Raw genomic sequence first — 12,255 nt, forward strand, 5'->3', positions numbered from 1 at the left:
AACCTGCTATGGTCTTGCACTGCCTCACCTCACTGGGTACTATTTAGCCACTCTCTGGGCTATTTAGTGCAACTCTCTGGGCTGTGATGGCATCAGATTGACTGACACTACTGCTCAGATTAGCCAGCTAAAGGATGCATCATCAGAATTTAACACTGGCTTCCAGAACATCACTGACTTCTCCATATATCAATAACATACTTGCAAGAGATGTTGTTCAAAGGTGGCTTCTTTGACATTCATCCCATAGTGTTGTTTTCAGGACTCTCAGGTAGAACCCCTAAGAGTCAGCACCAGAATATTTCAGTTTAGATCTTTCATGATGATATCCAAAGGCCAATCAAGGAGGTTCATTTTTAGCTGGTACAACACAAGGACTAAAAATCTACTCTTAAAACACTTACAGTCTAGGAAAAACAGAACAAAAAGAACAAAAAGAAAAAAAAAAGGAAAAGGGGAAGAGAAAGCACAAGGGTTACAAAGGTTACAAGGGTCCCATCAGTTTTAAATATTTTGGGGCTATCTGGGATAGGAATTGTTTTGTGGGAGAGGAGATGAGCTAAAGGGACAAAAAGGAGGGCACGAGAAAAGGGAGGATGACATAATATAATGAATAAATATGGCATGAAAAAAAGGTGAGGTGAAAGTTTTCTCACATCTCTTCTCCCCAGTCTAAGTGCCATCCATACACATTTATGTTACAGTACTTAAATAAGAGCTGTCAGACCTAACACATTTTTTCTTGAATTATTCATAGGTCTGTATGATCGCGAGAGAAGAAAGAGTAGCTATTTGGATTAAACTAGTTAATTTTCATTAACATAACTGGCATATAATTACTAGTTTCACCCAAGTAACTTACCTTAATACAACCCCTGCAGCAACCATAATAGAGGTGTATGTTCTTTAAAACATTTTTGGTGTGTACAGTCTGAAAGCATAATTTTCTCCCATAATAGACCTGCTAAGCCTCTTTCTTTTTCCCTTTTGTACACAACTAACATTTCATATAATATTTCTATATTCCAGGTAGATGCCAGAAGAGAAATAGGACCTAAAGCAGTAATCACTAACAGCCATGTAAGAGAGTTCCTTCATGACTAATTACATTTGACACTAATTGCTGTTTATTGAAGAACCTGAGTGAAACATCACTCTGACATGTGTCTGGATACTCTCTGCATCTGTTGCAATTTGCCACATTTCCTGCTGTTGGTGCCCCAGTTTATAAGGTTGTCTCTCTTGTGGCCAGCTCCTCTGCCTACATAGAGGTGTGATTTGGAGAGGGTTGCAGTTTCTTATTTAGCACCGTGCTAAATGCTGTACTGATGCAGTTCTTCAAAGTAGGGCTCTGGGAGGAGCCATTCCTTCCATACTCACCTGGCTTGGTTTATACACACACTTCTTCAGCTTTTACTGGCTGTTACAGGAGTGCTGGAGTTACTCTTTCAGGAGTGCTGGAGTACTGTGTGTTTGACAGTAAATCCTAAATAATGATTCAGGTCAATGTCCCTACTTAAGGAACACCACCAGAAGTTATTCCATTTCTTGCCTGGCCAAAGGCCGGGAGCTTTAGCTGGGAGTTAGAAGGAGCAACTAATTGGATGCATTGCCACTACCCAACACCACACTGAAAATGAGGTTTGTTTTTAACCTGGCTGCCCTTTTGAAAAACAGATGAAATCTGTTCAGATAAACAAAACTCCATGCTGGTGTTTCTTCCAGCAATAACTTTAGCTATTTTAGTTATAGCTAATCTTGCAAGCTCTTTTTTGATTCCAAGTTATCCAAGTTATCCAATTTATCCAAGTTATCTACAGTTAATAGTTTAGGACAAGGACAAATGCCAGCAGACTCTTACTGGGTTGATAAGAATTCAAAAACATCAGAAGAAAAACTTGTACAAACAATAAGGTAGAAGTCATATTTATTGATAAAAATTAATATATCTGCTATAAAATTTGTAACAGTAATGCAACTGAATATTTATTTTGATGCATAAACCTGAATGTTACATACCAAATACAATACAGTAACACTGGTTTCCTCCTTATTTACATGTTTATGAAAATTGATATGCAATCCATGTTAAAAGAACTTGTAATGGAGAATAGTTACATTAGAAAAATAATATTCTTGATAAAGCATTCTCGAGGACTCCAATCACATTTTCAGGCCTCTTTCAATAAGGCAAAAATCCCTGGTACAGCATATAACTTAATTTACAAAATACAATAACTTCAGACACATCTTCAAGTTTTCTTTTGGTATGCTTTCCCTCACTGTAAAATTACTCAGTTTTCTTACTAAACAGAAATAACTTTCAATAACAAAACTTAATGAGTTCTACTACATATTACATACACACCGCTGCGGCTTAGTGACCACAACTGGGCAATCTTTCTGTTTAACTGTTTGCTCAATGAGCTTTTCTTAGATGTAGGACATGTAGTATTTTGAAATCATTATGACTGTGGTATCTTTCTTCAGTTTTCATAGGAAACAGATCTGTCACATTTTGAAAGTCTTTTTTTTTGTTGTTTTTATTTTTTAATTTTATCTTAGGAACTGGTGCACAACTACAATTTCCACTCACAAGAGAACGTCACAAATGTAACTAAAATCAGGCTTGGATAACTTTGAAAACATACTACTATGTGCCAAAACCCAAATCTCTTACTTTAATACTTTATAACCCTGCCATGCTCTAGGAATTCTTCTTCTGCATAGCTTCATTACTAGTCACAGTCAGACAGTTTTAATTCCTTCAAAGGCACAAAACTTCCACCTCTTTTCCAGTGTTGCTCCTACACCAGTGAATTCTTGTTTAAACATGCGTGGCAGTCTCATTAAAAGCATTTCTATCTCATTTGCAGAGATCTGGGAAAGACAGAAAGGTAAAATTAAAGTGAGAAAACTGCCCTTTGGACTGGAAAGAGGAAATAAGCTAAAAAAAATAAACATAAAAATCCAGGGCAGGTGAAAACACTTCTTTCTCCACTCAGCTCCATCAGTTTTCTCTTGAAAAAAAAAAAAAAAAAAAAAAAAAAGATATTTTTAATCTGCTCACTTTTTTTTTTTTTTTTTTACTTAGAGTTTACCATCTCTGGAGCCATTCTCTCCCAGTCTGGCCCAGTTCAGCAGTCCCAGATAAATGGGTAGTGAAGTTCCTGACTCAGCATGGCTCAGGATATTTCTGCGGTCTTGAAACCTTAATAACTGGTCACAATCCTAATGGAAAAATGTTCTCACTGCAGAAAACACTTCCACAAAGGCAACCTTTCTCATACATTCAGTAGAGAAGTCAAGAAATGAATGGCCATGGAAAATGAACCATTCTATTTTGTAGCTACTTTTTTTAAAGTGATGGTCATGCAAGGAAAAGTGAAGAAATGTATTGGTTCTGCCAGTTGTCTACAGCTATCTCCATGATTTAATAGACTTCTCTGGCAATTATGATATTTCTGCTTATTCACATTTGTAGGACACTCCCATGATGAAAAGTTTTATTTTCAAAGCAGTGTATAAACACAGAACACACTAATTACACCTTATTACACCCAAAGGAAGTGCGAAAATATCTATCACCTTTTATTTTTCCTGAAGAGCTTAGCGAGACAGAAAGATTAAATGATTTCTTAAGGTGGTGCTGAAAAATCTGTGTTGGAGGCAGTCTGTCTAGAGTCCCAAAGTAATCAGGTCCATCTTTTACGTACTCTCATGGCAGTAATGGATAGCTGGTTACCTTTATGTAATGCATCTGAGCTCTATAGTGAGCCCTCAGCCCACATGGGTACGCTGACCTTATCATTCCTGTTCAGGTGAGGAATGACAGGCTAACCATGGAAAGTAATTGAAATTAATCTCTGAGATTACATCTCAGGATTGTGCTATTAAAAAGTAATTTGTTGCTACAAGCAGTTACTTCCAAAGTAAACCAGCGAGGTCAAATTCTGCAGCTCGTGTTTATTATGCAGCAGGTAGGTCGAGTGGTAGCTGCAGGGGCTGGTACTTCAGTGCCTTGGAGAGACCAAGACAATGCCTCATCCATTGCAAGTTAAAGGCTACCTGATCCTGGCAGCCTTGCAGAAGCCAACAGGCTACTCACATGACTAGAAATTCACAAAAAAAAAAAAAAAGAGCCTACAAACAAACACAAGGAGGGGCTGCAGCAGCAAAGGGGGCAGCCTCTGAAGAGCTCAGCAGGCAGAAGCAATGAGCAGCAGTGCTGGAGTGCACGGAACTGGTGTTCCAGTTGATTGTTGTTGTCAGTCAAGAGACAGATGGAGTGGTCAGCGAGGGGGAAAAGCTGGTGAAACTTAGCCAAATACAATGGGCTAAGGAGTGATTTGAATGACTGAAGAGATTGGGCAGACTGGGTGCTGCAACTGTGGCAGAAGGGGAAGGGCTGCAAATACGGCTGTGAAGCTGTGGTTATAACAGGGCTTGGTAAAATCAGATTTTTTAAAATATGAAGTGCAGTAATTCCTCACCTTTTACTACCATCCTCTTCCACTACTCCTTTGTTTTTATGGGTAACAATGGATTTCAAAGCACTACCAGATCTGAGCTGTCATGGCCTGAAGATAATGCCTACAAACTTCATCATCCTTCCTCACTTCTCCATGCAAACTCTCTTATTTCCAGTGGGCTTCTAGCTCAGAATCTCCTCTGCTTTAAGAGGATCTCCTCTGCTTCACAGAGACAGAAGAAGGATCCTCCAGAGGCATGAAGCAGCCCATCAGAGGAGTTGGAGGGTGATCTTGGTATTGCTGGAGGAAGTCTTCAGGAACAAAACATTACCAGGATCAATGGAGTCGTGTCTAACAAGCACCACACAAGGAGCGCTGCTCACATTCTGAGCCCAGGTGCACCTCATGGCTGCATCCTGACTCCATGTCACAAGAAGGTCTGGGCAAGCACCATGATCCCCATGTTCAGAAGAGATACTGGCAGATGTGGGTGAGAGCTGCGGCTAATCCGAGGGTGACCCCTGCATCTATCAAGTATCTCATGCAGTCTAGTGTCTTGTGGAGCCCTTGTTTGGAACTGAGAGTAGCATTAACCTGATCAAAGCTGGCTATTTTACAGCTGAGCTTCTCACCCTTGACTTGCTTAACATTTGGCAGAAAGAAATAGGCACTTCCAAAGTTTGATTCCTCTCATCCTAGAGTAGATGCTTTAAAGTCAAAGTATCCTATTCTGTGGGTGTGTATTGGCTATGGACTGTAGAAACTGATGCGTTAAGAAACACTTTTTCATGCTATAGAGTGTTGGCATCACATTTGTGTTGGCCACAGCTCTCTGAATTTAACAATAGGGTCAGAAAATTCCTTTATGAGGCCCTTTTGCTTCTATGTTGAGTCAAAGGATATGTATGTTTCATGGTCCATTTATGTGTTCATAAAAGTTCATGTTCAATGTGACCTGAGACTAACAACTTTTAGAAGAATAGGGAATTATCTCCTAAAATTCTGTACAGTTTAATGGCCACAGCTAAATCTGCCTCTTGTTCTGTTTTCTTTCTCTTCAGCTGTATTTCATGATCAGTATCATGAAATCAGCTGCTAGTCTTTGCCATTTAAAGCTCTGCTCTTCTTTTCCACAAATAATAGCTAACCAGTGCAAGGCAAAGGACCTCAACAGAAGTAGGTGTATTGTAATTTGCAAATGAATAAAGACCGCAAACCCCCAAGCCCCATATCCCATTATCTTTCTAATGGAAATACACGAAGAGTTTAACCTGCAGTAAAGAATAATACAGTATTTCTGTAGAGAAAACAGATTTTGATTAAATTTTTTTACCCTAGAGTCCAACTGCTGCATATAAGACCAAAGATATTCTATATTGGCTCCAAAAGGGTGGACGTGAAGAAATGTGGATATGATACCTGTATTAAAAACAAACGCACACAATATTGAAATTACTTCAGACAGTATATCATTAAAATAAGCAAAATAATTCTGAATAGTCTGTTCTTACAGGTTTTTCAGTATGAATTATGATTCCTATTTTTCTTGCACAACCCAATAAACATAAGAAAATGGCACATTTTTAATACAGTCATAATAACATGGTAAACACAATAGCTCATCTTCAGGAATGACAGCAGTTAGCAAGTAAGTGACCAAGATAATATACTGATGAATAAAGGAATTTCTAAACAAAGACTTGCTGGAAGCATTTCAACTACCAATTTTATGCTTGATTTACCAATATAAAATTGTGGATATTGTAGTGGTAAAATTATTGCTTTTTTCCCCTTCACTGGGTACTCTGTTGTGAAAACGTTTCATATAATTGTGTCACAAACCACACTCCCTCAAATTTTTTTCTAGTAATTACGCTGATGCTGGTTATGAAAAGTGTTTAATCCATATTACCCCTAACTGCTGCTGAAGAAAACACAAATCCTTTTTGACATATTTACTCATTTATTTTCTCTTAAAAGAAAGCCAGATCTGTCTGTCTTTATTGTTGTTTACAGGATCACTGTAAAAGGTATGGGAATAAAAGTGGTTTAGGAGGAGTCAGGATCTAAGTCTAGTGATTTTTTTCTGCAGTGGAAATAAAGTGACAGCATAATGATGACCGGAGAAAACAAGATTTGGGACATCAGAATTGCTATTAAAAGCACTATCCAATTTCTCCTCTTCTAAACAAACAGTGAAAATACAGAATGTCATGTATGTTACTGTTTGGGGAGAGTTGAACTGTAAGAATCAGAGCAAATATTTTCAGCTCTGTTTGGATGGGTTTCTTAACTGAACCACCCTAGGGGAAGTTCCTTATATTTAAAGCATAAACACCAGGATTAAAAATGCTTACAATTGACAAAAATGGGTCACTGTATCTTGTGTACTGCAGGCCATATTGCTTTCTTGATGCTGAATGAATTAGGATAATCTTGGATTTCAGTTTTCCCCAAATACTGGCCATGGTTGAAAATGATAAGTAAAATTTAACTCATTTTAGACTGGATTTGCAAAGAGCACCTTTTCCCCTCCCTCTTTTTTCCAATAGCATTTACAGAGTTCTGATCCTGCAAAAGGAAGGACATGTATTTAATTTGTATGCTATGGCATGTCCTCATAGCAGTTGTCTTCCTTGTGCTATGTGTGACCATAAGCATATACACAAGAGTTCTTGAAGCAAAAATCAAGACCCACACATTTGGGTGGGTTGGTTGGAAATTCAATTGTATTCAAACCATGTTTGACCAGTGATATTGCATTGGTATTGCATTGGTAAGATGTGTGTCCAAGACTTTATAGTTCAGGATGTTCCAAGCTAGCTCTTCCATGCAATGTAAAGAAAACATCACTTGAAAACCTTTTCTAGTTACTGAGTGGAGTTCCATCACAACTTTTTTTAGTAATTTTGTTTTTCTTTTATACTCTTTTCCTCCATATACTCTCCAAGGGCAGCACGGGCACCAAAGTTTTTGTGTCCCTAAACGCTAGGTACTAGTTACCTGGCCCACTGCCTCTGAGCTTTAGTTTTTAGGTATTCTTAAACAGTTTATTTCTATGATTTTATTCTAGGTGAAGGATACAACAGTCCTTGTGGTATTCTTTATAAATATTCATATGGCTAATTCCCTCACCTAATGTCAAAAGCATAAATCTGGCTTGCTTAATACATCCAGTACACATATTTTTGCTTGGTAGTTTGCTAATATTTTTTCCATCCCTTTCTCCTTCAGCATTTTGTCTAATAAACTGTTAACAAGTTATACAGTTCTAACCTGCTAAATTTAGATGTAAAGGAAATCTTCATACATACATGCTACAGTTCTAAATGCAGATCACTCTTTTATTAAACTCTGCAGATTTTTTCAGAAAGCAAAAGTTCACTTGTATTCTAGGATTTCTCTTACTAAATGCCAATCTGAATCCAGATGAAAGACAAGAATCTTTTTTTTTTTTTTTGATTTATTAATGCAAAGGTGCATGTAAATGCACATGCAAACAAAAAACTTATTAAAAGGCAGTTTGTTCTCAAAAAACAAACAAACAAACAAAAAAACTTATTTTTGGGTTATCTTACCTATTAATAGTGCCTCTTTCTCTGATTTTAGACCTGGACTTCGTTTCTCCGAATTTTTTTCTCTGTCTTGGTTGACCAGTGCTACTGTCAATACATTGATTTCCTATGAAGTTTAAAAAACAAAACAGGTAGTCATGTAGATTTCATTTACTTTGATTAAACCTGTCTGCTTTCTTTTCAACTCTATAAGAAAGATCGTTACTTTAATTCACATCTAAAGACAACACAATTATAAATAATTGATTTGTTTGCAGAATATTAAGACACTTTTTGAAGTACCTTTATGCCAAGAGCTGCCCAGAAGACAAATTTTGCTTATGGAGTAAGTAATAACTTTGTTGCTAGTGTTTCTTCATTAGAACAGCTTGAAAGATGTGCCATAAAACGTGGAGATGGTCAGAAAATTCACATTTTCTAGCTATTAAAGCTGTAAACAATGACCGCCTCTAGGGAACATGGCTGGAAACATTCAACTATAGCTATAAGAGTAAATTCAGCAGTCACTAGCAATGTTTCTAGCTACTAGAGCACAAGCATCTACCCTGCTATACTCTCCAGCCAATGCCTGGCATGGTGTTGGCTGCTGTCCCAGACAATTCCCAGGCACATTTTGGGGGTCAGCACATTTCAGGAACCGTTCCTATGCAACCACCTTGTTTTGAGGACTGAAAGAGAGCCAGCCTTAAGGGCAAACTGGTTAAGGCTCCTGTTTTGAGCTCCATTTTCTGCAGTCAGGTGGCCTGAACTAGCCAAATCTCAGCCAAGCTATCACACGCGTGATGCTCCATCAGAAGTACACAGGCAGTTGTGTGACACAGATTGCTCTTCTCCTGGGCATATGTGAAGTAAACAAATTATCTCTACTTCAGAGGCATGTAAGTGGCCTCAAAGTGCATTGCGCAGTATTCAAGCATATACATGGGCTGTTTCCATGGAGTGACTAGTATGCAGTAACTTGTTCCTTGGCGAGGCGGTGACTCACGCTCCTGCATCTGCTCTGCAAAATGCTTGGCAGTTCCTTGCAAAACCACAGAAGCAGCGAACTTGGGACTGCAGATAGGGTGGTCTGAGGTGGGACTGTGCAGGAACAGTGCTCTTGTTCTGGTTGAGGGAGACAAGGGGTGCTGCTAGCAGCTGGAGGTGGCACAGGACTGGGCAGCCTTAAATGTAATCAAATTTCAGCTATTTGGTGTAGTGATGTGGCCCATCTAAAACAGGCGTTTTAGCGGTGCCTCGCTCCAAAATAATTGGATAGCATTTTTGGCAATAAAAGAGGTACACTGGGTTTGGGTGGCTTTAGGGCATTTCCAGAGGTGTGAATAATCCACAGTTAATAAATAAATAAATAAATAAATAAATAAATAAATAAATAAATAGTATCAAATATGCCTTTCTCTAGATGAGTAAAGGCTCTACAATCTGTGAAATGGGTAAAAAGACTCAGGCACTTCCTCATTCTCAAAAAATCCCCAAACACACACACACAAAAAGAAGCCATGATGTATTCTGTGCTCCTCATAGGCTGGCACCAAGGAGCAGCTGCCCGATACGTGGTGCCTGATGGCTCAGATGCGTCATGGGTTCAAACGTTCCCCCAAGTTGTGAAGTGGAATATGCTGCCATGTGCCAGCTAAGGAACCGTATGAGCATCTCAGTGACTGAATGTGTATCCCTAGCCCCCAGTGACAAGGGACTCCGGTCCGCCTTAGCCCACAGTGACAGAGGTGTGAGATGCATTGAGGGACCTTTGGTTTGCTGCAGTTGTAGCAGCGAACTCAGGCATGTCTCTTGGCCAGATATCTATGTATAGTTGTGTATATGTAAGGTAGTGCACTTGTGCTGCCATTCTAGTCAATAGAAATGAAACTCTTTAGTCATATATTTTGGTTATATACTTTATGTTGAGCTAAATTGTACCTTAGAGATGCCTATTTTATTTTCCTCATTGGCTGCAAAGGGAACCTTGTGGTACAGATTTAGACACCTACAGGTAGGAGAGTCAGCAGTTCAAGAGTGGCAGTGATACTTTCTTAAAATAATGGTGCGCCTGAGTGCTCTGAGAGCTACATCACCTTGACATCAATGCTCCTGTAGTGCTGCAATGCACAGGGCACATTATAGCGGCAGGAATATGCCCTAAGTTGTCCAGCACTGTTGATTCCCCTCCAGCCACAGGCAAAGGCTAATGCAAATACTCATCTGCTGCCAGCCATGACATCTGAGAACAGTGAAAGAAAACCCAGGCAGGAAGCAGAAATAAGGGAAGTGTTCATATGCATTTCTCCATGAGGGCAGCAATGACAAGGGGGTTACGGATCAGAAGAGCAGAGCTGGATGGCAGATTTCCTGATACTGCAGCAAAAGAGCAGAACAACATATGCCACCAGAGCTTGTATAGGTTAAGATGTAACTTTTGACTCCATCAGAGACAGAAAAGCAGTCTAAAAATAACAAATCCTGAGAGGGGAATGAGAGAGCAGAGAGATGTGTATTTGATACAACAGGCCCCAAACACAACACACTAGCAGTTTCAGATGGGATTAGAAGTTTTGTCAAGCAGCGAGGCAGAGAAAGAAACTATATTCCCATTGGGAGCAATGAACAGATGGATTCTCATTTAATCTCTAGATTTGAGCCTGTGCAGAACATTTTGTATGATTTATAGGACAGGGTAAATGGATGCAAAAGGAAGTCACATCAAGTCTTCCTTAACTGTATGTTGGTATGGAGGATAAAAGAGTAAAAAATTGGTTATGTGGGAGCCTGAGAAAACTGAGAATGGCAAAGATAGCTACTCAGCAAAAGACTGGCATTAGAAAAAGGTTGCAGGTTCCTGAAGGTTTGGAAAGGGTAGGCTTCTACCATCCCAAACTGCTTGCCTCACAGAAATATGATAAATTAGACAACTCTGAGGTATCCAGCTGCCAAAATAAGCTTTCACAGGCCATGAGAAAATCCAGGGTGCGCATGGCCGGACAAAAGGTGCAATAGCAATACTGCTAGGAATTAGTTGCAACTTAAGAGAAATCGGCATACTTGTGTCTAAAAAAATTAGTGTGTAGTTTACCCAGAAATGAGGCTAATTATAGTACAAATGAAAACCTTTAAGTATCAGACTACACACTGGAGGTACAAATCTGGTAACCAAGAAGCCTCTACAACTTGTCCTCACACAGTTAATTTGTACATTTTTAGAGGCTCTACTTATGCCAACACAAGAAACAGGAGTTTAAAGAGTACAAAGGTGAATGAGGCAATAACTAACTGGGAACAAACAGCTAGGTCACCTCTCTGACATGAGAAAAAGCTACTGATCAGCAGATGCCTGAGGAAAATTATTCAATATATACTACATTACAGTATTTCCTTTCGTTCCTGCAGACCATCCTTTATTTGGCAAATGATATTTTCTGAGGCCCTAAGCAGTCTCCTTCAGCAGGTTTCATTATAAAAGGAATATTTTGCTACCATCTGTCAGTTACTGCATTAAAGGAGAACACAGCTGAGCATGTGCAAAAACAATACTTATTAGAAACGAAATGACCTTGCAGGAACTAAATACAGCATGTGGAAGGCTTAATCCAGGTTAAATCACACCTGGAGACCATTAGAGACCTGGTCCTATTCATTATTCACAAATTATGTCAGGTATCGTAGAACATTGGAGGCCAGACTTGATGACAGCTCCGTAGCTGCTCAGCATGGATGCAATCATTCTATGTGAAGCTCTTGCTACTGCCAGCTCGGAGCTTTTCCCTACAAATGACACTTTCATCCTTCAGCAGATGATGAAAGGCCATGAATTCCCCTCAGGGACCCAACAAACCCTTTGATCTTGCAGACACCCCTTGGGGTCAGCATTTTGATTCGGGGTTCCCTGCCTTTGAACCAGGGAGGGAAAGACAGAGAGTCTTTCTGGCAAACTTTCAGAAGAACATGCTGAGGATGGCATAATTATACTTTTCGCACATGGACTACTCATTTCCACGGGCAGACCTCTCGCACCACCACTGACACGGAGCTGATGGCTGCGTTTGCACTGTGGAGACTTGTGCGTGGCAGTTCTGGAATATGGATGTCTACCTTAGATGTGTCCTGGCCATAAGGCGGGACAGATGTTGAGGTTGCATCATCCTCTCATGTACCCTGGCTTCTTTTGGAAGCAATTACAGAGGAATGACCAAGTGGAGTACTCCAAGAGGTGT

General features: G+C 39.5%; 1 protein-coding gene across 11 annotated transcripts in view; it reads right to left on the reverse strand.

The window, feature by feature from the left end:
• Positions 1–1,912: 1,912 nt before the first annotated feature.
• ENOX1 (ecto-NOX disulfide-thiol exchanger 1) overlaps positions 1,913–12,255 on the reverse strand; it is a 365,091-nt gene continuing 354,748 nt past the window's right edge. For all 11 annotated transcript variants that reach the window (XM_083811361.1, XM_083811360.1, XM_083811368.1 and 8 more), the window contains 3 exons: positions 8,051–8,153; positions 5,806–5,891; positions 1,913–2,880 (listed from right to left, as the gene is read on the reverse strand). In XM_083811361.1, the coding sequence (XP_083667487.1) occupies positions 2,749–2,880; positions 5,806–5,891; positions 8,051–8,153 (321 nt within the window). In that variant the 3' untranslated portion in view covers positions 1,913–2,748. The remainder of the gene's footprint in view (positions 2,881–5,805; positions 5,892–8,050; positions 8,154–12,255) is intronic.

The sequence above is a fragment of the Anser anser genome (assembly GCF_964211835.1).
Source record: "Anser anser genome assembly, chromosome: 1".
NCBI classification, from domain to species: domain Eukaryota; kingdom Metazoa; phylum Chordata; class Aves; order Anseriformes; family Anatidae; genus Anser; species Anser anser.